Consider the following 27500-nt stretch of genomic DNA (forward strand, 5'->3'; position numbering starts at 1 on the left):
TCTTTCCACAATTTGGCTATTGTTGAAAGCGCTGCTATAAACATTGGGGTACATGTGCCCCTATGAATCAGCATTCCTGTATCCTTTCTGTGCCTCCTTTCTTATCCATTATTTCAAGCATAGGGTGCTTCTGTGGTGATTAAATTTACCATTTAGCTCACTGGTTGCAAAATATCAAATCAGGATGAAAAGAGGAAAGACACAGAGGAAAAAATCGTTTAAAATAGCCTACTTTTAAAAGGAAGAAGGAAAAAAAAGGTATCTGCGGTCTTCAGATTCTGTAGGAGCAAAAAAGGGGAACGCGGGTGTGGTTTTAGAAGCTCCAGCACCAGATGTGAAGACAGTAGCCTTACAGAGACTGTTTCACCAACTCCCACAATCACATAGGGTCAAGTCCCTGTTATTAATTCCTTACCATACATACCTCCTAGTGGTCAGCTTCTTTGATGAAACCCTGACTGATACCATTTTCCCGCAGTGTATAAAGCTCCACAAAGTTACAGACAGCCCTGAATTAAAAATGGAGAGAAGTTGCCTTTCAGCAGCAGTGTCTGTATCCTGTAAGAACTAAGCAGAGGAGGCTGACTGACCCAGCAGCTATTGCAGGGAGTGCCTCCCGAGAGAACCAAGAGCGCCCTCTAGCGCCATAATGGTGAACTTCACCCCCGCCCTGGACCACCTGGGGCTGTGTGAAGACCCAGCTCCTGTTTGCCTTTCTTCATTAAGACAGCTAGAGAAGGGGACATTCATTGCTTTAAGATAATCAACCAAAAAATCCTGAGAACAGAGAACTGAAATTCTTGGCTTTTAAGGAGAAAGGTCTCAATTCACATGTGGGGAAAGTTTGCAAAACATATATGTGATTCTGCAGGGCTCTTTATTTATTTTTTTCTTTTCCCTGGCCAATAAAACCAAGGAGGGAGAGAATAGTTGGAGAATATGCAATGCAGTTAGATGTCAGTGTGGAGACCCTGTGTCGTGCACCACCTTCATTTAGCGAGGAGAGACTTTGTTGAAGTCCAGGGATGTGACAAGTCTTGCAGATGACACAGTGGATATACAAATGGACAATGGTGAGACCATATATAAAAATAGAGCTCTGATACCAGTCTGCAGAACCAGCCCAGGAAACTAACCCATTACAGATAGCTCCCAGCCCAGGAAATCAGCCTGCTATCTACAAGTCAGACTTGCAGGAAGTAAGACCATGATCTCTGTAACTGGTCCAGGAAGCCAAACAATAGCCCTATAACAATCACCCCAAACACTAGGATTTACTAGCTGACAGTTTCCCTAATTTTTCCCAAGAAAATTTAAAACTGACCACCACCACCAACAACAACAACAGCAACAAAAAACAAAAAAACACAAAACTAAATATGCACCAATTACACAGGATGCCCTGTTTCTAGTTAGCACACCAATAGTGTCCCCACATGAGCAAGCCTCCAATCAGAGCACGTCCAAAGCTTTCCCTTCCCACTATCAAGCTTTCCTACCTCTGTCTGCCTTTGAATCTCTGTCAAAATGTAAGTAATGATGGTTGACTCCCTACTATCACAAGCTTTGCTTGTCTCTATTTGGTTGGACATACTTTATTTGCACATAAAGAAGTCTCCTGTCCTTGCAATGTGCAGCAGCCTTAAGGTGAGATGGTGGTATGGTCTTCCTATGCTGGAGAGGGCTGGAGACAGCTTCTTGAGTTCCTCATGACTTTGCCCTAGTCCAGGAGGTAGGGTTGCCAAATAAAATGCAGGATGTCCAGTTACAACTGGAAAGAAAAAGTTAAGAAGGCAGGAGTGAGAGCCCTGGTGAGGCTATAGCGAGTTTCAGAGCTAAAAGAAGGCAAACACATCAGAGGTGATGTGGGTAAGCCTCCTAGGGATTGGATGAGGATTCAGCTGTGTCTCAATGAATTGTCAGGGTAGAGGAGGCATGCCCAAGAACTAGAAGCAAAATGATTATTCTAGAGCAAGAATATGAGCTCAAGACATATCTAGGTGCAGAATTGGATGCCCATTTTTCACCAATGCTGCCACTACATTTGTGTAAACACTGCATCCCCCCTTGCACCCACAGCAAGCCCAACATCAACCCTGGAAGAAGGAAAGCGGATGGAAATATCCTGGAAGGAAATATCCTGAATATGGCCGAGTTGTCGATTTAAAAACATATGCTAGGGCTTCTAGGGGGGCGTATGTTGACTTTGACTGGAAGTGACTAGATTAAATTTCTGCACCAGTCAGAATGGAGCCTCAATATTGAAAAGTAAATCAAGTGATCAGAAATGTTTTAAAAATTAACATTTTGCATATATGAGTTCATTGTCTGTGAGGCTTTCAAAAATTCATAGCCATCATATATATGAATGTCTGGTCTTTACAACCACCAGCTAGAGAAATAGAATCTCCCCTTCTTATTCCCCAACCATCTCTCTCCAGTGTGGCAATTTTCCTGGGGAATTTGACAAATTCCTCCAGAGAGACATGTTTAATCTCATTCTATTTGGTCTGTGTTATGAAAACAATAGTGTTGTTTTTCATTTACCAAATAGCAAATGACATTTTGTTGAATATACTTTTCGGCCTTCATACTGACCTCCTATGCCTTCAACGTCAACGTATTCTCCTAGGCTCTCCATGCTTAGAATCACTGACTTAAAGTCTATCTTGTTTTCTTGATTCTTCCTACCCAGCAGATTGATGATGATGAAGATGACGATGATCACGATGGTCATGATGACAATAAAGAGGCCCCTGATTCAGGGCCTGCTGGATTCTACTTACTTTCTATATATCATTGATCCAGGTGACAATTCTGCAAGCTAGACATCATTGTCCCCATTTTACAAAGAGAAGTAAGGCACGGAGGGTCCAGTGACTTGTTCAAGTTAACAAAGAGTAAACGGTAGAGTCGGATTTAAATCCAGATTTGTCTAATTCCAAAGCCCATGATTTGTCCGCACTGCCACACTGCTGGCCACCACAGTTCCCTAATTCGCACGAAATTCCTGCATCCTTCAGTTGACTCTAATTATAGTCTTTCTAAAGAGGAATGTGCTGGGCCCTCTTCCTGGCATTGACTGCACCTCACTGGGAATGTTGGGCATCTTTAAAATTTCATTTATTAATAAACACTTATATAATGCCTGCTGTGTGCCAGACACTGGTCTGAGCAGTTTACAAACATTAACTCATTTAATCTTTATAGCAACCCCATGAGGTTAAGCACCATTATTATTATTACTCTTGTTTTACAGATGAGAAAACTAAAGCACAGAGAAGTTAAATGACGGGCTCAAGGTTATGCAGCCAGTGAGTCTGGCAGAGCCAGGTTTAAATCAATTATTATGCAGTGCAACACCCCTTCCTTTAGAGATTTGGATTTCTCATCCTAACCTTTCCCTTAACTATTTCCTGTGAGTGCTGAGAGAATGGTGGGGTCAAAGGCTTGGAGTTCCCTAGAAGAAAGATTTTGAATAAGCTTAAGTCTTTTTTTTTTTTTAATTTTTAAATGTGTATTTATTTTTGAGAGAGACATTTATATTTGTGAGTGGGGGAGGGGCAGAGAGCAAGAGAGACACAGAGTCCTACACAGGACTTGAACTCACTAACTGCGGGATCCTGACCTGAGCCAAAGTCAGATGTTCAACCGATTGAGCCACCCAGGTGCCCCAAGCTTAAGTGCTTAAAAAATATCCATCACAAGATGAAAGCCGGCATGGTCCAGCTGTAGCTCCCAGCAATTATTAGTTCTGTTTCAAAAAACAGGCCTTTCTTTAGTTCCAGTGTTTGCTCAGTGCTAATGATCTCCAAGAAACTTCCTTCTTTTGAGACTGAAAACCCAATCTCTAGTCTTGGTGGTCTTAATTTTCCTCTTCAGAGGTTTCTTCTTGCCCTCAGTCCCTCTGATCTCAGCTAAGCTGCACAGGCCAGACTGGTGCAGGTGGAGGGAGGAGAAGACAGAGGGCGCTGTCTCCTCTGAGTAAGCAATTTGGCTTTCCTAACCTGGGAAATCACACGCCAGGTAGAAAATCTCTGCCTCTTGGAGTCACTTGACTTTGACAAGATGCTGGACATCCCACCTCTTTTTTACATGTTAACAAGCAATGACCTGGAAACTTTGAAGGGCCATCAGTCATTCACACTTTTATCACTGGCTTTTCCCCATTAGGAAATAACAGGGACTTGACATGAGTGGGAATAGGGTATAGAAAGTTAGGAAGAAACATCCCATGAAAAACTCTCTCTGCTGTACCTTGGTCAGAGGCGATGCACTAATAATGGCTTAACAATAACCAGTGGTAACCAGGAGCTCTACATTTACTTCTCTACAAACCTTTGATAATTTCCTTAACTACATTAACTCTCAGCTTCCATATCTATAAACTAAAATTAACAATAGTGTCTACCTTTTAGGGTTGTTACTGAGGATAAAGTACCATATGCATGTAAGAGGATCATATATGTAGTTCAAGTTTGGGTACATAATAAGAATCAAGAAATGTTAACTGTTCTGATTACATTGTAGACACCAGATGAAATGCAGTTTGTTGTTTTATGTGAACACAATTTTAAACAATGGAGTCAATGTTTATTTCCCATGTTAGGGAATGGGAACATTTAGCAAAAATGTTAAAAAAAAAAACATTTAGAGAAGCTAAATTATTTGCTCAAGCCATGTGTCAATAGAGGTACAGAGTGAGGCCCAAAGTCTTGGTTGCCTGCCTTCTAATGTCATGCCTATTACATTGCCTAGAAACAGTGTTAGCAGTCACCTATTCCCTCCACCTTAACTCACTCACTCACTTGCTCACTGCCATTTCCACTTGTCCCTGAGCTCTAGGAAAGCTGTCTTCACAACGTGGTAATTGGCTTTCACATCACCCAGTGTAGTACAATAACACTGGGGAGTGGAGAGTAGCCAGGCAGTTCACAGAGTCAGTCGTGGGGGCATTTGCCAGCCATTTCTTTGTTGGCAGAGACACAGGCTCTGAAGCTTAGTTGAAAAATCCAATGGGTGGTGGCTGAGTCCCAGCTTAAAGTGTGAAAGTCCTTATTATGATCCTCCTCATCATATTCCTACTGGTAGCATAGGCCTACTAAAAAAAAGGAAATTATTTCCCAAGACTAATAAAAAGAAAGAGGCTGGGAGGTGGGGGGTTGGTGTTGGGCTGGGGAAGGGGAAATAGAAGGCGACAGACATTAAAATAGCAGCAAATGAATACCATGTAATTTCCAACAGTCGATAATGTCACGCTGCAAGGTTGGCAATTCTGCTGAGATAATTGCCCTTCCTCAGATTACTGTCTTTACCAGAGAAGGAAATGATGGCCGTGTGTGAGAAATCATGCTGCCTCCCACTTCACGAGAAGTGGCAGTGATTAATGAGAGATCAGGCTTCAAGTTCACAAATATTTCATCCATGCACAGGGCCTTTCAGAAGCAGAGAGCTCTTAGAGCAGAAAACATGATAAACTCTTCTTCCACAACAGGGAGACTGACCTACTCATGGGATGATTTAGCCTGTAGAGTTGCCCTTCATCTTCCAGCAAGTCTGGGTCTGGAGAATTATGATTTGACATGACTGGTCATTCATGGGTTTTTCCTCGCTGCAGAGAGATTGTCTGCTGGAGAAACAACTGAACCTGGGGTCTGCAGACTTTGGTTGGAAATGGGTTGCTCTGCCTCTGATCCTTCTCAGGGGGAAAACCTCCAGGTGTTTGTTATCTGTATAACAAAATGATTTGACAAGCTAACAGCTTAGGCTCCATTCAGCACTCAAAGCCCCACCCTAGGAGTGTCACTGGGAGGGGTGGGAATAATGGCAGACTGAATAATGGTCTTTCAAAGATGTCCAGGTCCTCATCCCTGGAACCTGTGAACATGTTACCTTACATAGCAGAAGGGACTTTGCAAATATGATTAAAGTAAGGATCATACAATAGGAAACCAATACAAATGGCAAGGTCCTTAAAAGATGGAAGAAGACACAGAGAAGGAGATGTGACAAAAGAAGCAGAGTTGGAGGGATGCAAGTATGCTGGCTTTAAGGATGAGGGAAGGGGCTATAATCCAAGGGATGCAGGTGGCCTCTAATGAATACACCTTGGAGCCTCCAGAGGGAACCAGCGTTACTGACACCTCAATTTTAGTCCAGAAAGATGAATTTTGGACTTCTAACCTCCTGAACTATAAGATAATAAATTTATGTTGTTTTAAGCCATAATTTTGGGGTAGTTTGTTAGAGTAACAATAGGAAAGTAATATTAACAAGAGGGTCAAGAGCCAGATCATGAATGGCTTGCCCCCACACCCATCACTCAGAGAATGCTGAGGCTAATACCCAGGCATCCGGTTTCACTTTCCACCAAACTGGGAGCCCATAGCACCATGACTCGGTTAACAGAAAGATGACACCATTAGTCACTACAGGCAACTAAGGTTAGCTAGCATTAACAATATTAACTAATATCAATTGAGTGCTTGCAACTTCCCAGACATTTTCATGCTTAAAACAATTACAGGAGGTAGGCACTATTAGTGTCTTTATTTGACAGATGAAGAAACTGAGGCCTAGAAAGGTTGAATGTCATAACAAATAAGAGGTGTTGCTGGAACTTGACTGGAATCTACCTCAAGCCAGATACTAAGCTATTTATCTCAAAGAACTTCCAAACCTCTGAATTCCTTATGCAACACAGCGTCTAATAAAAGGACCAGACTCCTGAGTAGGACAGGCCCTCTAGGGACACTGGTTCTCAAACTTTGGTAGCATCAGAATCCCCCAGAAAGCTTGTTAAAACAGATTCCTGGTAGGAATTCTGACATTCTGATTCAGTAGGTCTGAGAAGGGACTTGGGAAATAACATCCCTCATAAACTTCCTGTTGACCTTGACACTGCCCTTCCATGAACTGTTCTTGGGAGTAGCAAGCCTCTGCAAGCCATTCCAACTCAGCCCCTACCTCCAGGTCCAGTGACATTGAAACTGAGGCTGAGCCCTAATCCTGTTTCATGATTTTTGTCAAATCAGAATAAAGAGGATTTATTTTGATAGGAACATTGAGAAAAATGGGTGCTGCCTGGCCTGCATGAATTATGTAGTGATCACATGTTTTTCCAGCTTGAAAGGATGCTCCTTCCATAGGAAAGAAACTATCTTAGGGGTGTCTGGGTGGCTCATTTGGTTAAGTGTCCAACTCTTGGTTTGGTTAAGGTCATGATCTCACAGCTCCTGAGATCAAGTCCCGTGTCAGGCTCTTCGCTGACAGCGTGGAGCCTGCTTGGGATTTCCTCTCTCCCTCCCTCACTTTGTCTCTTCCCTCAGCTCCTCCCTCACTTTCTCTCTTTTAAAATAAATAAATATACTTTTCTTTAACCCTCTCTTACATTTGCTTAGCACTTTTAAAATACTTTGTTCCTATATCTTGATACATAACCTAAATTCATACTGTATTTTTATGCAATGTGGGCAACAATTTAGCTAGATAAGCCACTGAATACAAAATTCTCAACTAATGCCTTCCTTGATCTGGATGCCTACGCAGAGAGTGAGGAAATAAAAGTTGCACATGGTATTGACAAAGTATAAAAAATTCAGACATCTCTAACCCTGACAATACATGAAGCTACTGGTTCACAATTTCAAAGTCAGGAAGTTTTCATGGTTTATAAGTGAGTACCATAGTGAGGTGTGTTGAAGGAGAAAATGAGAGAGCATGAAAAATAGTCATGATGTACCTATAATCCATCAGCTCATCAATGGAGGAGGGAAGGGGAGGGAGGGAAACCATTATTCATCAGGGCAAGCCGTCCCTTGAACCTCCCAGTCCCTGTGCATCTAGGTCACTTCCCTTTCTATGTTTGGCTCTGAAAATGCAGTGGACCCATTAATGAATTTATTCCTGGATTAAATCTGGGGAAGGTGGGAGTGAGGGAGGGAGAGAAAAAGCCAAGCTCCAGATGTGAGCCTTGATTTGTGAACGGCCTCTCATCTTAATCCCTGCAAACGGGAAATCCTAGCACTAGGCTTGAGGTCTCAGGATCTGGGTCATTTAAACATCATCTTTCTGCTGTTCACCATCTTCTGCTTCCATCTCTAACACAGCAGATAAATCCCCTCCCCCAACCCCACAAGTGCACACTTGTTTTGTATGTGTGCCTTGTTGACTCCACCTCTGCTGCTCCCATCAATCCGGAAAGGAAGGTCATTTCCAGGGCTTCCTTCCCAAGGTGTCAGATTGAGGGGCAAGTGAGAAGGGAAAGGGAGGGAAGGAAGAACAGCTGCTCCCCTCATTAAAGATGTTTTCTACTACAGATCTGGAAGCAGAATGCATCTGGGAGAGGGGATCAGGAGAGAGACAGCTTTACCCTTTTGCTGATTAATACTCTATTCCCAGTTATTGCTTGATAATATGCCCTTGTGATATTACTTAATAGTAATGAGCCATAGGATTATATACTTTGTAACATTTAGCAGTAAGACCCAGATCATCAAGTTTTCCTCTTAAAATTTTTTTTTAAAAAAAACTATGTATTTTGGTTGATTTTAACTATGCTGCCTCCTATTCGGTTCTCCCTGCTCCAGCCTAAGAAACCCTGAACCCTCTCTCCTGACTTTCAGAAACTCTGTGTTTCCATAACATCAAGGAGTTGTGGGAAGGTCGGGGGAAGGCAAGCCTTCCCAATTTGGGGGTGACAGCTTCCCTCATGGAGGAGACACAATGGTGGTTTTGTTCAATTTCCTTTTATAATGAAGAAGAGACTCAGTTGGGATGACAGTAATTCAACATAACTGGCTTATCAGAGTGATAGCAGGGGGACTGGGGAAATGGCTCAGATTGTACCTTTCCTCCTCAAGAAATCTAAGATCTCTCAGCCATGCATGGTGCCTCGGAACTTTAGAAAGCCTGGTGTTGGTAGAAGCAGAGCCTTTCTTTCTCCTCAAAAAGGAGGAGCAGGAGTAATTGAGCCCTGAGCCCTGGACAGACTGGTTAGTACTTTTAATGGTTTGCAAAGTTAGTACCTTTAATGGTTTGTCAGCCCATGCTCTTGCTAGGACCCTCTCATTGCATTTTTTAAAAAAATGTTTGTTTATTTATTTATTTTGAGGGGAGGGAGGGCAGAAAGAGAGGGAGAGAGTGGATCCCAAGCAGGCTCCCCGCCCAGCACAAAGCCTGATGAGGGGCTATATCTCGAGACCTTGAGATCATGACCTGAGAGGAAATTAAGAGTCAGTTGCTCAACTGACTGAGCCACCCAGGCGTCCCCCATCTCATTGCATTTTTGATGAGGTTCCCAGGTCTGTAACAACCTCCAAGGTAGAGCAGCAAAACTGATGTTTGGCAGGAAAGACTACTGGCATAATTAGAACACAATTTTATTTTTGCCTCCTTCTGTTCCTTTAAATTTTGCCTAATGGTGGAAGCTTTTCCCTTGACCTAGATGAAAATTAAATGGACGTTTATGCTTTATGGTTTAGTCTTATACAATAAACAGTTATGGTAACTTTAGGTCTCAAATACTATCTCAATCTAGGAACTAAATTGCACAGTCTTATATATTAAACTGTTTTTAGCCACAAAGTTGTTTTTTTTTTTTTTTAACGTTTTATTTATTTATTTTTGAGACAGGGAAAGACAGAGCATGAACAGGGGAGGGTCAGAGAGAGGGAGACACAGAATCTGAAACAGGCTCCAGGCTCTGAGCTGTCAGCACAGAGCCCGACGCGGGGCTCGAACTCATGGACCGCGAGATCATGACCTGAGCCGAAGTCGGCCGCTTAACCGACTGAGCCACCCAGGCGCCCCCAAAGTTGTTTTTTTTTTAATGTTTATTTTAAGAGAGAGAGAAAAAGACATGGGGGCGAGAGAGAGAGAGAGAGAGAGAGAGATTGATTGATTCCCAAGCAGGCTCTGAGTTGTCAGTGCAGAGCCTGAAGACACAGGACTTGATCTCATGAATGTGAGATCATGACCTGAGATGAAATCAAGAGTTGACGCTTAACCGCTTAACCAACTGAGCCACCCAGGTGCCCCACAAAGTTGCTCTTATACACAAAATTGAGCTGGTTTGTGTCATAACAGATAATGCATATAACCTGAACATAGAGCCAAAGCACATTTAATTCACTTCCCCTATCTGGCCACCCAAATGAGTCTTACATTTTTCTGATTGGGCTCCAGCTCCACGATCACTTTGACTATTTAGTTAATCTCCGATATCAGATTCAGTTCCTATCCCTGTTTCCCCTCCCTTCCTGCTCCATAGCTGAGCTCCTTTCTCTTAACTCAATTGCATTTAACACATACTTATTGAAATTCCTAAGACGAACAGAACACAATGTTTGGTGTTGTAAGGGAAATGAGATGAGTAACGTATGGACTTTGATTTCAAGATATCTCTGTTTTTCTCTATTATCTATCTATCCATATACCTGCCTACCTACCTATGTATTATAAATGATAGATAGATAGATAGATAGATAGATAGATAATAAATGGAAGATAAGTAGATAGACATATACACACATAGAGATAAAGTTAAGATATATTCTGGCAGACGTGGAGGGGAGAAGAGACTAAAAACAAGTAGTGGAGAGTAAAATAGAAGTACATTGGCACACTTGCTTTCATAGAGGCACAAGCAAAGTGTCTGAGGGTGGAAGGAAGAAAGTATTATTGAATCTTGCTGGGGAGATCATGAAACATGACCTAGGGAGCTCTTCATAATCTGGATCTCCTCCACCTCTGTAGCCCCATCTCACAGAACTCTTTCTGAGACCCCATCAACAACACTGTCTTTCAATTCCTCAAACCAGCCCTGAGGCCTTGGGACATACTCTTTTTTCCACCTGGAATAGTTTTTTCCCCATCACCACCTCAGGAAAACTTCCTTGATGATGGGTCCTTGATGATGTCCGGCTCCCCGCTAATCTCACAACACCCTACATTCTACATGGTGTCTCTTAAAATTGCAATTAAGCAACCAGTGGAAAATTAGATGCTTAGTGGCTTTTGCCTCCCCTGAGATATAACTCCACAGAAGTTAAGAAATATGTTTGTCTTTGTTCTCAGTATCCTCCCAGAACCTGGAACAAGGCCTTGCACATAGTCAATGCTCAATGAATTATTTTTGAGTGGATTAAGAAAGGTGGCATTTGGGATTTTTTTTTCTCCTCTTCTTCTTATCTATCTCCTTTCTCTTCAACCCCAGCCCTCCTTCCCATCAATGCCTTACTTCTCTTAATATATTCTTTTTTTTTTCTTGGTTCTGCATACCTTCCAAGTCCTCCTGTGGTCTACTAGGACCAGTCCGATGAATTAGGGGAAGACTTCCCATTTGTCTGCTCTGTATATCTCATTCTGGGAGACATAATCTAGGTGTCTAAGTAATTCCTTCGCAGGCCCTGTCTGGGGTTTGTTTGAGAGGAGGTGACTCATAAGTGTGACCTTCAGACAAGAGCCTTAGCATTACTGCGGGTCTTGTCTGAAATGTGGTCTGAATTCTCCCTGCATCAGAGTCTGTGTTTGGACCAGATCCTCAGGTGATGGTGCACATGAAGTTCTGTTGTGAAGGGGCTTATCTCCTAGGGTTAGTTGGGTAGAGGGGGGAGCAAGTTTCAGTTATATGACAGATCAGTTAGTGTTGGAGTGCAAGAGGTTTACTGGGAAGTGATAGAAGAAAGAGAAAAGAGCCTGCAGAAGCCAGTAGAGACAGCCTTCAGCCCATGATGCTGATCCCATGACACCTGTGAAAGCAAAGAGATGAGGAAGAAGGTTGAATGGAGTCTCAGACTGAAACATATTTCTTACAAAGTCGTGGCCAACCCAATGGGGGAGATCCAAGGCAAAGAAGGTACAGCAGAGGAGTTCTGCATTGGGCATAAATGGCCAGGTCCCTGGAACCGTGTTGTTCTCAGTCATTGGCAGAGGGCTGCCCAGGAAGGGTGAGAAGTTGCTAATGGCTGGAAGCTCTCAGCTAATGGCACTCATTGAAGCTGAAAAGCAACTGCTTTCTTTAAAGCACATGCTCCCAGTATACCCCCATGGCTGCCATATGTGACATCTGAAGATAATTGTACAAGAAATGTATAAATGCTGGTAAATGTATGGAAAGCAGATTGAAGGAAATACCACATTAAAGGAAACCTGCTTTATATGCTTTTTCAGCACTGTTTATGTTGTGCTCTTATTCTTCAGGGAACAGTCTCTCTAAGGGCCCCTGGAAGACAAGGTCCTGAGGACTCTATCCCATAGGGAGCTCAGGCAGAGCCCTTGTGTGAATCAAGATGGCATCCCTGTATTACAATGTGCATGAATCAGTAAAGACGACTCAGTGGGCATGGGTCTCTTGAGCTCACCCTCTACAAACTCAGTAGGCCCCAGGCTCCCAGGGGCAAACCCGATCCTGACCAGACAACCTGAGAGCCAGAGAAGAATTAAAAACTCAGGGCAGATGGAACAGGGATAGCAGAGGTCTAGGGAGGGGAGGACAAGGCTCTGTGGTTACAGTGATACCCTCACATATTGATTTTCACTTTCCTGCCCCTTCCTCACCCAGGCACATTTGCAAAGACAGCCACCCCCCCATGCACAGAACCACACACAATGAAAACATTTACATAGACCACATTCACATCTACCTTCACGCAACACACAGAAAGGCCCCATGCAGAAAAGCCCTATTTCTTCATACCTGACATAAGCTTCTATGTGCACACCTTGCTATTCCAGCAAACACTTGTGCACCCCGTAGCAAGTTTCCCAAACTTCCCTTATGTGCAGATACATTTCCAGACAAGAGGCCGTAACATCCATATATATTAACAATAAACAACATACAGGAACAAAAAGAGACAAACTTTGAATGAACTTTGAACGTTCGGAAACAGCGGCTTTATGGTAACTTAAAATCAACAAATATCTGGAGGCTATGTCTGGAGATGGCAGATATGACTTGAAAGATATTTCTGTTGTCCACTAAAACCCCACAGGGGCTGGGGCTGGGGCAGGGGTAGATAGCCCATTTCCTAACCTAGAGAGACTTGGCTGTTACTCAGCCAACCTCCTGCCTCCCGAGGGAGAAAATTAAAGCTCTCAGGCCAGATGCCAGGAAGGGGGAGCACTTGTACCTGGAACAGGGGTTACACATTTCTGTAGAGGTGTAGAGTGGAGGGAGCAAGGGCCCAAGCTCTGCTTGCTTGGATTTGAATCCCAGCCTCACCACTTTCTACCTGTATGACCATGGACAATTTAGTCAATCCATGTGTCTCATTTTCCTCACCTAGGAAATAGAGATAGATAGTAATAGTGCTCAGAAAACACATTGCTGTAGGAATACACCGGTCAGTATTCATAAAGTGCTGAGGGTAAACCTAGTGCATCCTAGGAGCAAAGTAAGTATTGCTTCTTATTCTACTCTTGGGAGTCCTCTAGCCCTGGGATTCCACAACCTCCCTGCCCCTCCTCCCTCCCCCCCCCCCCCACAAACCCCTCTTCACAAAGCTGTAGTTGCTAGCTCCAAGCTTCACAGCTCTCACCAGGATCTTTCCCTTCCTCCTCCTCTTCTCTGTTAACGGTTTTTATAAAGAGATTTGTGGAGAGAGCATGGAGGAGTTGTGTGTCCTCAGCAAATTTGTTCCGCGGGCCATCACTTTCTGGACTGGGAATCAGGGCTGTCCCAGCGCAATGGCATGGGGCACTGCCAGCTCTTAACCTTTTGTTGGGTGTGTAGGAAGATGGGAAGAGACAGGCTTCTCCACTGGTCTGGAGGTATCTCCATTGCTATGGATCTCTAGATTTCTAGATCCGCAGGAGCTCCGCCCAGCCCCTTCCTGTCTGTAATTTTTCCCCAAGAAGAGAGAATAGGACTGTTATTTCTTGTCTCATCCGTCCAACCCAAGGCAATTCATTTCCCCTGGAGTCCAGAGGCGTTCAGCGAGCTCCCAGGTGAACTGAAATCCACAGCTATTCTCATCTGGTTGCCCTGGGAGTTTGGGCGCTCTGGGTACAACCTGTTCCTCCAGCCTCTCCATTCCCTCCCCCCTCCCTCCCTCCGCCTGGCTGCGCCCCGCTCAGCCCCCCTTCCTCCCCTCGCCCGGGGCCCCAGCAGTGGCCTCCGGGGAAACACCCGCTGCTGCGTGCCCTGAGAGGTGAGGCGGAAAGAGGAGGGGAGGGGGCCGGAGGGAGGGGTTGGGGGGGAGGTGAGGGAGGAGGCGGGGGAGCTGCACAGGGTGGAGGCTGAGCACCGCCCCGCAGCCAGAGAGGGGCGGCTGAAGGTTGCATCTGCTGGAAGGAGGCTTTGGCTGCTTGGTAACGGGCTGCCAGAACAGAGAGCGAGGCTGAGAGCGGGGCAGCAGCTTCTTGACGTCAGGACCGAGCCAGGGGATCCTGCCAAGCAGCCCCAGCCCTCCCCACAGGCGGGCCGGCCGACGGTTCGAGAAGAGCCCCGGACGCGAGGCGCCCAGCGGGGCGTGAGGTGGGGGGCGCAGACGCCGGTCAGCAGGGGTGAAGCATGCCCCCTGCCCCCTGGCCATGGAGATCGCCCTGGTGCCCCTGGAGAACGGCGGTGCCATGACCATTAGAGGAGGAGGTGAGGCCCGGGCAGGCTGTGGCCAGGCCATAGGGGGAGAGCTCCAGTGCCCCCCGACGGCTGGGCTCGGCGATGGACCCAAAGAGCGGGCTCCAAAGGGGCGCGGCGCGCAGAGGGGAGTGGACCCGGGAAGGCGGCCTTTGCCGCCGCTGCCACAGGAGCTGCCACAGCCTCGACGGCTGCCACCGGAGGACGAGGAGGGAGAAGGCGACCCTGCCTTGGGCATGGCAGAGGACCAGGTGCTGGGCGCGGGGTCCCTTCACCACCAGCGCGTCCTTATAAACATCTCCGGGCTGCGCTTCGAGACGCAGCTGGGCACGCTGGCGCAGTTCCCTAATACCCTCCTGGGGGACCCAGCCAAGCGCCTGCGCTACTTCGACCCCCTGAGGAACGAGTACTTCTTCGACCGCAACCGGCCGAGCTTCGATGGTATCCTCTACTACTACCAGTCGGGGGGCCGCCTGCGGAGGCCGGTCAACGTCTCCCTGGACGTGTTCGCAGATGAGATCCGCTTCTACCAGCTGGGGGATGAGGCCATGGAGCGCTTCCGGGAGGACGAGGGCTTCATTAAAGAAGAGGAGAAGCCCCTGCCCCGCAACGAGTTCCAACGCCAGGTGTGGCTTATCTTTGAATATCCAGAAAGCTCGGGGTCCGCGAGGGGCATCGCCATCGTCTCGGTCTTGGTCATTCTCATCTCCATCATCACCTTCTGCTTGGAGACCTTACCTGAGTTCAGGGATGAACGTGAGCTGCTCCGCCATCCTCCAGCGCCCCACCAGCCTCCTGGGCCAGCCCGGGGGGCGAATGGCAGCGGGGCTCTGGCGCCTCCCTCTGGCCCTACGGTGGCACCTCTCCTGCCTAGGACCCTGGCAGACCCCTTCTTTATTGTAGAGACCACTTGTGTCATCTGGTTCACTTTCGAGCTGCTTGTACGCTTCTTCGCCTGCCCCAGCAAAGCAGAGTTCTCTCGGAACATTATGAACATCATCGATGTTGTGGCCATCTTCCCTTACTTCATCACCTTGGGCACTGAGCTGGCAGAGCAACAGCCAGGGGGTGGAGGAGGAGGTGGCCAAAATGGGCAGCAGGCCATGTCCCTGGCCATCCTCAGGGTGATCCGCCTGGTCCGGGTGTTCCGCATCTTCAAGCTGTCCCGCCACTCCAAGGGGCTGCAGATCCTGGGCAAGACCTTGCAGGCCTCCATGAGGGAGCTGGGTCTGCTCATCTTCTTCCTCTTCATCGGGGTCATCCTCTTCTCCAGTGCCGTCTACTTCGCAGAGGCTGACAACCAGGAGACCCACTTTTCCAGCATCCCGGATGCCTTCTGGTGGGCAGTAGTCACGATGACCACGGTAGGCTATGGGGACATGAGGCCTGTCACTGTAGGGGGCAAGATCGTGGGCTCGCTGTGTGCCATCGCTGGGGTCCTCACCATCGCCCTGCCTGTGCCGGTCATTGTCTCCAACTTCAACTACTTCTACCACCGGGAGACAGACCACGAGGAGCAGGCAGCTCTTAAGGAAGAGCAGGGCAGCCAGAGCCATGGGGCAGGGCTGGACAGTGGAGGCCCTCGGAAGGCCAGCTGGAGCAAGGGGTCCCTGTGCAAGCCTGGGGTGTCCCTGGAGAATGCAGACGGAGCCAGAAGGGGCAGCTGCCCCCTGGAAAAATGTAACCTCAAGGCCAAGAGCAATGTGGACTTGCGGAGGTCCCTCTATGCCCTCTGCCTGGACACGAGCCGGGAAACGGATTTGTAAGGGGAAGCCTGGGCAGATTGGTGGTAGTGGGACAGGGATGGGGGAGGCCTCCTGAGTCTGGGCATCTACTTCATACCACAGAGTATTTCAAGCCCACCTTGAAGTCTGTCCCTCTTCTTCCACTTCTTCTATCCCTCCCCCTCCCTCCCTTGATCCCCCATTTTTCCTCTTCTTTCCATGACACCAAGGGTCGCCTATTTTTAAAAAGTACCACATTCCATGACGCAGGAGCTGTTGAAATGGTGGGCACTGTAAATGGATGTATTTGTAGCCAGTTTCCTATACCCAGCAGAGGGATAACCCAAACAAAAATGACTTTAAATAGCCCAGATCCCAAGAGATTTTGTAACCCCCTCCATGTGTTCCAAATTTGCTTTACATATGATTTTATTTGTGTATGGGGGAAATATTATTTTTATGGCTGGTGAATGGATTTTTGTACTGTAGTTCAGATGGAGATATTTTGGATATATTTTCCAGAAATGTTGTATTTATGGAAGAGAGAGGTATTGTGATGTTTTTATGTGATACGTATATTACAGCCAGAGACCCTGGTTGTGGCTGTTCTGGTTCCTGTGTCTATAAGCCTCTCTCTTTTCTGGGATGTGGTATCGGTGCTTTGAGTCTAGGGCAGGGAATGTTCTGGAAGAAAGGAAAATCTGACCTTTTCTGTGCGCCTTAAACAATTCTTGTAACTTTCTTTGAAAAGCATTTTAATGACGTTGAAGAAAGGCTTCTGATAATTCATTCTCTTTATTTTTATCCCAGGAAATAAAATGTTACTTGGTTGAGGCAAGTGTTAGTTTTGTTTTTGTTTTTGTTTTTGTTTTGAAATTTAGAAAGGAGTCTGTGACTTACTGTTTCTGGTTTTGAAGTCAGAGCAAACACCACCTTCACTGGGGTAGATCACTTTGAAAGTTAATGGTTTGATTGTCAACTTCTTTTGCTGGGCCCCCTCTGCACATCACAGACAGAGGGATGAACTCTGTTTGTCTCAGACTGTTTATGACATGCCACCTGATGGTATGGTATCAGACTCAACCATCAGCAGGGGGGGGGGGAAGGAGCCAAAAGGCATGAGACGATCAGACCCCTTATGACCCCACTGCTGTCTCCTGGGACTGCATTTCTGAGTTCTCCTTTGTCTGCAGGCTTTAAGCCCTGTTTAACATGGCTCTCAACAGCTCTGTGAAACAAGCCTGATTCTCACAGACATGAAGCCTGTTCACAAAAGTGCAGCCCTGGTGTGAAAGTCATGGAGGAGGGAGGGACTAGTGCTTTGTTGTTAAACTCTGCCCCTCAACCATGGTGTGGGAGAAGGGAATGCAGTGACTTTCTGGTGGACAGAGGCAGAGAGAAGCCAAATGGAAGGATTTGCTTGTCCACATTGAAGGCTAGTTTCTACAGATTGTGGCCTTGTGCCGAGTAACCCCCAAACTCAGAACGAATGTCTTGGTTCCCTTTACACTGGATGGTTGTGGTAAATATCACAGTAGGTATAACACTGGCTGCCATTTCTCTCTGGGATTAGCTACCTTCTGGGGCTCTGGATTCCTGCTGTTGCTTTTGCTGCTAAAGAATCCAAAGACTGGTTGAATTAGATCCTCACCAGGGTGGGCTGGTGATCCACAATCACACCTCCCCCACGACCACAGGGAGAATAATGACTGGTTCTGAGAGTGCATCCACATCTCCGTGGGGTGAGGGAGGCTTTGCTAAATTGATGTCTGGGAACTGTGGATTTAAATAAGATGCCGACACAATAATAAAAGCCAGTGTCTGTGACTGCCTGGAGTCATTTCCAGTCAGGAACTGTTAACAGTGAATCTGAGGCGGAAATAGAAGGATTGTGCAGGCAGGGCTCTGTTGTTTTTCATTACATGCTGAAGCAAAAGAAGAAGAAGAAGAAGAAGAAGAAGAAGAACAACAACAACAACAACAACAACAACAACAGAGGCTATTTATTTATAATTTACAATCTACCTGAAAGCACGGCATCTTGCCAAAGTTCAACTCCACAGTCTCACCTCCAAGCCCTCTTTCAGTCTAAAGTTAATGTATGTAGTTGGGCACACACCTGGTGATTGGGACTAGATCTTCCCTCAGGCTCCACCCTCCCTTACAGACAAAAGAGAACTCGCCACCTATGACCTGAAAGTCAGTTCCTTCAGGCTCAAAGAGAGAGCAACACTTGGGTCTTAGCTGTGTCCAGATGCCTAAGTAGAACAGACTGCATGGCTGAAATGTCCAGTAAGTCACTTCAGTCTTATACAAATCCTCAGGGAGAGAGGGGAGGAAAAGAGAGAGTGGGTTTCTGTGTTTGGCATGAGAGAAGGGGATACTGCAGAGCAGTTTACAAAGGGGATCGGGGCAGCTCTAGAGAGGGGTCAGGTACCCTAGTCCCCTGCCTCAACCTCCCATCCCCAAGTTCAGTGTCATGGTATCTGCTCTGGAGCACTGAGTGGGCACTCACTAGGCAGTGCAAGGATTTTAATCTCTCCATCTTCTCAGTGCACCTGTTGCCACGATTCCCCAAATAGGCTACACTCTTTCACTCCGGCCATCATGACTTGCCTACTCATGTGATTAGCAAAAAAAAAAAAAAAGGGACCTGAATGTCAAAGTTCTTTACCCAGGCCACCTGAGATTAGGGGCTCCTGCATCCTCCCCCACCATCCTCTTCTCTGCTATCATTGATTTTCCATACCCATTACCTTCCCGAAGAGATTATATCAAGTGGCCTCAGTCAAGATTTTATCCAGATGTTGTGTCTTGGCTCCCACAGCAGGAAACCAGCACTCGGTTCATAATCTACCAGCTCTGGCCACCGCAACTGTGAGAGCAGGGCTGTGCTCTATGTCATGCTCTTATGGAAGGACAGCTTCTCTACAGCAAAGCATCTGGCCCCTTCTTTTTCTCTACTTGTTTCTTCTCCTGTCCATGTTTCCTGAATGCTGAGTAATGACAGATTCAGAAAACAAATCTTTTCACATGCTTCCAGAACCCCAGCTCCTTGATTGCCCTGCCTGGGACACTCCCTAGAGAGGAAAATGAAACAGAGAATCAGCCCTAGAGGAATCTTTTCACTGAGCTGGGCTTTAAGTGATTCTAGCATTAACCATAGAAGCACTTCTGGGCTTGGAGTGGAAGGCACAAAGTGTTTCTCTTGGAGCAGGGACACCTTGCTCCAAGTCCCCTCCAGAAATGTCAGGCTTGTGCAGTGGAGTGTGACCCTGGGTGATGTTCAAGTACTCTCTGCAGTTGGACCTGAGCAGCACATGGCTTCTCACCAGCTGCTCTGGGCCCCACACTCCTCATTGTGCTGGGGATGGGGGTACTGGAACAAATGTTAGGATATTGTCCCTGCCTTCTCACGCTTCCACTCCCCCTGGGAAACAATCATGTAAAACAAAAGTAAGTATTGCAAGACAGCATGTGATCAATTGTCTTGGAGGGCGTTTCAAAATTTAGTGTTATGGGTCAGGCATGGGAGGGTGAGGAGGAATAGAGGAGAAAAGAGGAGCTTCTGGAGACCTGAGAGGTGGCTAGGAAGAGGGGAGGGAATTCAGGATGAGGGAGGTGGGGGTGCCATCGCTCAGAGAGTGGCCGTCCTGTCCCCATCACCGTTATTTGGGGTGGTGTCCAGAGTTAAAGGCTGGTGCCGCTCCCCAGGAAGTAGGAGATCTGATTTGCCATTAGCAGGGCCACTCAGCTGTTGTTCAGGACAGAGGTTGGCAAAAGTTCTGAAAAGGGCCAGATAGTAAATATTATAGGCTTTGTAGGCCAAGAAGCAAATGGAAACTACTATTGTATGCACTCACATTACCATTTAAAATGTAGTTATTTAAATATGTCAAAACCAGCCTCAGCTCAAGAGCTACAGATTTCTCTCATACCAGTTTATCTGTCATACAGAGGATGCCTCTGGGCATCCAGTCATGCCTGTGACACCTGACCTGGCTCCCTGATTTGATTTTTACCCCATTGAATTTGTATTTCTTGCAACTAATGACCCCCGGCTCTCATGCTAGGATTTCCTAGACCAGGGAAGGCCTTATTAAGAAGATGTTACTCATTTCTCCCTCCTCATGAAAATTAGATTGTGCTAGTGGCTGTGGGACAGGCTGCTCTGTTTCAAGGGAGAAGAAGAAAGTGCCAAATTGGAATTTCTGCCTAGGACTCTGGACAGTGGGTTTCCACCAAGCTGTAGGTGGAAATAGGCCCAGACTGCCAGAGGATGGGCCTCTTTCTCCTTCTGGTCTTTAGTCTTTTCCCTGACATGACATCACACAGGAAGTCATAAGGATGCACTTCCCCACCCCCCACCCCCACTTCACCTGGCTTTCCTCTGGCTATAGAGATGGGCCCTGGGCTTGTGTGTCTTTTGCGTGCACACGGTGTGCATATGGTGTGCACATGTATAGGAGTGTGCGTGGCAGGGTAGGTGTGGCCCAGCCTGGAGTGAATTAACTCCAGAACTCAGGCCTCCAGACCAAACCAGAGGATTGTTACCTGCCCTTTTAATTGACATTTATTGTCTGACGTCAAACTTTGCACCATGCAATGTTTCTGCTGGAAGGAGCCTTGCAAGTAATCTGGTCTGTCCTTCTCATTTTACAAATGAGCAAACTGAGACCCACAGAGAAGAGGTGATTTGCCCAATCACAACCATAGCTAAAGGGAAGTAGGACTGAAACTGTTTTCCTTGACTCCTAGGCTGGATTTCTCCATGTGTACCACTGTGCTTCCTCTGCATGAAATTCTCAAGCTGTCCCCAATCCCTCCTCCCCAGGCACATCCTTGCCACATCAGTTTATCTCTACCCAGTCTGCCTGTTAGGGCTGCCTCCTGGGTATCCAGTCATGCTTGTGACACCCTGATTTGTTTCCTGTGATTTGGTTTTGCTCAACTAAACTTGCGTTTATTGCAAAGGTCAAGCCTGTATGGGCAATGAAGGTATAGCACTATAATGAACAGGCTCCTACAGACATGCATCCCACTGTCAAGGGGCGGGGCGGGAGGGGGGTGGGAATCTGAAACATTTATTATCCAGTGTCCTTGATACTATCTATCATTCCTTCATTCATTCATTCAACAAATATTATTCAAGTAATATATACTTTGAGGCAGCACTGTGCTAGGCTCTGGGGATGACTGGCAAGGGATCTTCTCTGATTCGTTTTTCCTGTCCAGTGTGGAGAGTCAAGTAAGCAAATGAATATTTTGCTAAGTCATTTTTAAATTGAGGGCCATGGGGGAAATGAGCAGTGTTGTGACTGGGAGAGAGATGTATGTTTCAAGAAGGGCGACATGTAAGGGAAACATGAGAAGGCATGAAATGGGGTGAAGAGAGGGATGTGGGGACTATGGGGGCACCAGGATAGAGTGTACGTTTTTCTGCAGAAGCACAGGAGTGGAGGTCTCAGGCAGAGCTGGGATACCAGGGAAAGCGAAGGCCCACCAGACAGCTCCAGGCAGGATTGTCAATCCCAGCATCACCCACAACCCTTCACCACTGAAGAGCAGGAATGTGGCCCTGTCGTTGCAGGCAGCACACCCAAAAGAGATTCAGCAGGACCATCTCACCAAGGGAAACAACACAAATTTCTGCTGGAAGACCAGAGGTGGGTTTAAATATGAACTTTAAAAATTCGTGAGGAGGGGCAGGCTAAGGCCCTCAGACACTCCCTTATTGGTTGGGCAACTAATAGGAGACCCCAGCATATTTTTGAGTTTGCACTAAAAAGCAGGTGTGAGCAATCTGAGGCTATGGACTGAGGCCCGCCCCATGTGAGAGGTGGGGAGCAGGGGGGCAAGAAGAACTAGAGACCCAGAGTTCCTCCTAACTGTTCAAAGACCAGGAATGGTAACTGAAAAACCTAAGAGGGAATGTGGTAGGGTCAAGGAGAGAGCATGGTGGGAAAGCCAGACTTCTTTGTGTGATTGCCTAAACATTCAGAAGGATTCCCCACTTGCACCTGGTTGGTGAACTTGGCTTGGATGCCCATGAGCATGCTCCTCTGTGGTTCTTTCAGGACTGAAGGGCTCTGAAAGACAGTGGGATTTCCCCTTTCAGCCAGCCCACACTACCCCCTCCTTCCGGTAGGCATTGGGCCTCTTTGTGTGTGTGAGAACCCTCTTCTGGGAGAAGTGGAGAGGTAGGGATGGTGTAGGAACTGGAGACAAGTGCTGTCCATCAAGGTGGCTTGCTCAGTGTCTCTCTCTTCTAACCGTGTTCTCCATACCTTTTCTCACACATGCTCTCTGTGCCCAGGAGAAGTCACTTCTGCCTCCCACAGGTGTCTTGCATCTGCTGGCACAAGCCTTCAGTCCTGGCTTCTGTGGTGGAGACAGAAATGAAACCGATTCTGCCCTCAGGAAACTCAGAGGCTCACGTGGGCAGGCCACACCTGCCTGTACATAAGGAGATATCTGCAAAAATAGTAATGAAAAAAGCCCCTAAAAATAAAACCAAACAACCAGCTAAAAATGTCCCTGAGAAATACAATTGCATTGAAAGGTTTGGGGGATTGATGTAAGTCCAGGGGAGTTGAGTCAGGATTACTAGAAGTGATCTTCAGAAGCAGTGTGAAGGGGAGGACATAGACTTAGTGCTTGTTAGTATAAGTCATCCCTGTCCTCCTGCCCATGAACCCTCCTGCCAATTCCCACAGCCCTGTCATGTCACATGTAACTCTGTCTCTAGTGCCCAGTCTTCTCTGTCAGGTTGCGAGACATCTTGTGCCGGGCCATGGCTCTCAGCTCCTTGCACACGGCCTTTGCATACATCAAGCCAGATGCTCCAATATAGTGAGAGATCAGTAATAATCTGCTAAATGTTTGTTTTCACATAGAAAGAATGAGGTTTACCTTTTTTGTTTTGTTTTCAGTTTTATAGTGATTGGTCTTCTGAGACATCGGAAGACTACTTCTTTGGTTTCATTTTTGGTGATGGGTAAATTGTGTTCCAGTGAAAGAACTGCTCTTTTGGAACTTTTGAGTATTTATAACGTGATACCATTGCAATGTAATATTTATTATAATTTTCCAGATTACTGCAATAATAAAATTTCTGATTTACATGGCAGCTTTGCTCCAAGGAGTGCAAACATCTGTCCCCTTGGCATGGATTATGAACAAGTGAGATCACTAAAACCTGAATGGGTATGTCTCAGTAATCCATGCCAGTCATAGCACAACATGCTTGCTTTCTTCTCCACCTGATTAAATTTTCTATTACTGCAATAATCTGCATCTTTTAAATGGGAATCACTTGGGAAATGGAAGCAAGCAATTCCACACACAGTCCCTTTTGCTTAGTTGGCCAGGCAAGTACAGTTGACCCTCAGCAACAGGGGCTTGAATTGTGTGGGTCGATTTATACGTGGATTTTTCCTGATCAATACAGTGCAGTAATGTAAACGCATTCTCTCCTCCTTACAATTTTCTTAATAACATTTTATTTTCTCTAGCTGACTTTATTTTAAGAATACAACATATAATACACAGAACATACAACATACAAAATATGTGTTAATCGACTGTTATCAGCAAGACTTCTGGTCAATAGTAGGCTACCATTAGTTAAGTTTTGGGGGAGGCAAAAGTTATATGCAGATTTTCAACTGCGTGGGAGGTTTGTCCCCTAACCTCCTTTTTGTCCAAGGGTCAACTATATTTCTCACAGAATATCTAGGTTGAACAATCCACTCTTGTTTATGCTTATGCTCCTCGACTGTACATTCTCTGTAGTGTACACATTATTATATTCTTGTTATATATATATGTGTGTGTGTGTGTGTGTGTGTGTGTATATGTATGTATTTTTTGCTCTTGTTTGGTTTTACTAAAGCCCCTACAAATCCCATATCATTTGGAAACCAGTTTTATTTATTTATTTATTTATTCATTCATTCATTCATTCATTCATTTGTTTATTTATTTATTTTTAAGTACGCTTCATGCCTAGCATGGAGCCCAGTGCAGGACTTGAACTCATGACCCTGAGATCAACACCCGACCTGAGATTAAGAGTCAGACACTCAAATGATGGAGCCACCCAGGTGCCCCTGTATACCAGTTTTAAAATGGTGTCTGGATGGCCATAGTAGCCTCCCCATGGCCTTTAAAAAATTTTTTTTCATGTCTGCCTCCAGTCCACCTACATATGACTTCCAAATTAATCTTTCCAGAGGACATCCCATATGATCAGGTCATCTGAGGACTGCTAAACAGAATAATTCCAGTCCCTTTAGCCTGACTTGGAAGTCCTCCATAATATGATGCTAGATCTTTCTTTCCAGCTGTTTCTTTCTCTACATCATGTACCTCCAAAGACCCACACTTTATAACCAAACTGGAGAAAGTTATGCCCCCAGCAGTATGCTTTCCTATCAGTCATCCTCTTGGTTGGAATGCCTGACTCTTATTTTTATTTGTTGAAATTCTACTCCTACTTCAATGCACAGCTCAAATACCTCCTTCTTAAAGAAGCCACACTCAGTCCCTTCAGCCCAAAGTCATCTCCCTTCTTTGGTGTTCCTATCTTAAATATATTTACCCCCACCATGGCAGCTGTTTACCTATCTCTCTCCCAGGCTCAAACATTCCTTCAGAGCAGGAATTGGCCGCCACCTTCTGATTCATCTCAGTGCCTAGAATTAGCCTGGAATACAGGGAGCACTCAATAAGATAGCTTTCTGGACTGAATTGACTCCTCTTTTGACTTCTTGTTTGTACCCTAGAATTATGTCCCAGGCCTCCTAAGACACTACACATATAAATAAGCTACATTGTGATGTCCATATGTAATATGTTGATGAGGCACCTGTTATGAGTAGGGAGCTTTGTTAAGCCCTTGGCAAGCTGTTTTGCAATGTAGTAAAAGACAGTCACTCTGGGCCTCCCACACTAAGTTTTGCAGAGCAGTCACTGATACACTTTTTGGCATCTAGGAAGCTGTGGGAGAATGGCCTGTATTTGCAGTTGTCATTGCTCTGCTTTCACTCACCACGTGTGTAACGTAGGTGGACAAGAGCATTCAGTGTGAGCTGGAGCTCCTAGAATTAGAAAGATGGAGCCGTCTCCAGACAAGGATCCAGGGGAGTGTTTCAGAGCCAGGGAAGAGCCACAGGGTGGCAATGGAAGAGAAGGTGGCTGAGGGACAGACATGGAAAACCAGAGAAGTTGTCACTGTGGGTAAAAAGTGTTGGTGAGGATAGAGTGAATATACATCAGCTCTGCCAAGGACAACCAATGTATACCTGTTGTTGATTAATGAAATCTTATTAATTATTTCCAACACTCCATTCTCCCTTATTCCCAAAAGGTCCCAGTTTGGAAGATGAATTGAATGATCACCCAAGTGGAGGTAGGATTTGGGAGGAGAGGTGATGGTCTTTCTTTCTATCATTCTCCGCTGTCATTTTCATGGGTAGCCCTGGATTGCCATCTTGGTTGGCTGCCATACCAGTAGCAATGTTGCCTACAAGGCCAAGTGCAATTGGGCCACCACACATTTTCTGAGCTGTGCTGTGTTAGCTGCTGGAATTTAAGTATATGTAAGACATTAAGGTGCTCTGTGTGATATCTAACCCCAGTCCAATGCAATGTAGTTGTCAATCCCTGGCATAACACTGGGTAAAATCATTAGAAGTCTTAAGCACTGAAAATAATATGATGCTGTCTCATATGTAATCCAAATAAAAACAATATTAACCTAAACATAAATTTAAGAAAGTCCCAGAAGTTCTAATATTTTTCTTGATGCTTTTACCGAAATATCAAGTGTTATTTAAAAAATTTTGGGTGCCCTCAGCTCAGGTTAACTCTTCTAATTGGAAAATCTGGCACTGACCCAATCCCCTCCCAGCCCAGAGGAGATCCCCATGGCTCACTTGGCCACATCACTGGACCCAATTATGGGGATAAGCAGTTCTGTCTGGGTGGCTTTTCCAAGTGGGAAATGGATTCCAGATGTTGACAGCTGGAGGCCACCAAACCAGACCTGAATCTGAATGGAAAATGGAATTTCCCAGAGCCACACAGAGGCCTTTGTTCTGCAGCTTTGAAGGGGTTGCTCTGATGCCATCCCCAGCAAGGCATGGTTTCTTAGGTCTTTTCTGGGAAAACTCCAAGAGGGCAAAGCTGAGGATTACATCTCTGCTGTGAATTACTGATTACTCCTTTCTGATGTTGGGTGTAAACCACTCTCATGCTGTGGCAGCAGAGGGGATTTATTGTGTGAACACCATATCTTAGAGACTAACCTGGAAAAAGGAACAATGATAGGATCATGATGAAAAGTATACATTGATGACACAATTGAATTGTTTGATAAAGAATATGTGAATAAAGTCTGACCATGAACTCATTAGAGATTTTTTTTAAGCAAATGTATATGTACAGACCTTTTGACACACAAATAAATAAGTGTTCAAAGGGGCATCCTGGAGAAGGCTATGTGGGTAACTAGAAAATACTGCCATTGCTCAAAACATTTTGAAATCCATCTTTGGAAACACATTCAGACTGAGTTCTTTGAGTTGATAGATATCCTCTTATCAAATGGAAAATTCCCACTGAACTTTAAGTGGCTGGCAGTCACTCACACTTAGCATGAACTAGTTAAGTCAAATGCAATGTAACTATAATCTTACAGTCTAAGAAAGGGAGTGGGGGAAGGCAGAAATTGGCAGTGGAATGCTGGGTAGCAGAATGGGTTAAAGAATTGTGGGAATAGAGAATATTTAAGGCCTTTAGAGAATAGCTGGGGAGAGTTGTGCCCCAGGAGGTTGAAGACAGAGGGCTAGGATGTAGGGGCCTCCAGTGAAAGGGGGTCAGAAAGGCATAAAGAGGAACCTCAGGGCTAGTGGATGAGAAGGCACCAAGTTAGTCAAGCATTTGGTTAAGTGAGAGGTTTGGAGGTAGGAAGACCTGAGTTGGAATCCTAGTTTTGTCATTTATCAGGCAATGTTACCAAATGTAAGTGATACTTTTCTAAAGGGCTTGTTGTTTTTTCCAATTATAAATTAGGAATAATAATATGGCCTTTTTCCAGAGTTGTCATAGACAAATGCCATAAACAACATAGATGTTTGTTAGGCAGTAAGCCCTCAGCACGGGTCAGCTTTTGTTGTTATTATCATGTAAAA

The 27500-nt window shown here is 45.7% G+C and overlaps 1 protein-coding gene and 1 long non-coding RNA gene across 2 annotated transcripts; one reads left to right on the forward strand and one right to left on the reverse strand.

Annotated features, from left to right (window-relative positions):
• Nucleotides 1–424: 424 nt before the first annotated feature.
• Nucleotides 425–17532, reverse strand: LOC132694853 (uncharacterized). The gene is made up of 3 exons (XR_009617498.3): nucleotides 17206–17532; nucleotides 1595–1771; nucleotides 425–509 (listed from the first exon to the last, which is right to left on the reverse strand). It is a non-coding gene; the product is annotated as an uncharacterized LOC132694853 (long non-coding RNA).
• Nucleotides 14203–17168, forward strand: KCNA5 (potassium voltage-gated channel subfamily A member 5). The gene has a single exon (XM_060658639.3). The coding sequence runs from the start codon at nucleotides 14536–14538 to the stop codon at nucleotides 16345–16347; it is 1812 nt and encodes a 603-aa protein (XP_060514622.3). The 5' UTR covers nucleotides 14203–14535; the 3' UTR covers nucleotides 16348–17168.
• Nucleotides 17533–27500: the final 9968 nt, after the last annotated feature.

The sequence above is a fragment of the Panthera onca genome, chromosome B4, assembly GCF_046562875.1.
Source record: "Panthera onca isolate mPanOnc1 chromosome B4, mPanOnc1 haplotype 2, whole genome shotgun sequence".
Lineage (NCBI taxonomy): Eukaryota > Metazoa > Chordata > Mammalia > Carnivora > Felidae > Panthera > Panthera onca.

Bases quoted from the DNA above. Each gene is read 5' to 3' on its own strand.
- KCNA5 (XM_060658639.3), top strand. From the start codon at position 14,536: ATGGAGATCGCCCTGGTGCCCCTGGAGAACGGCGGTGCCATGACCATT.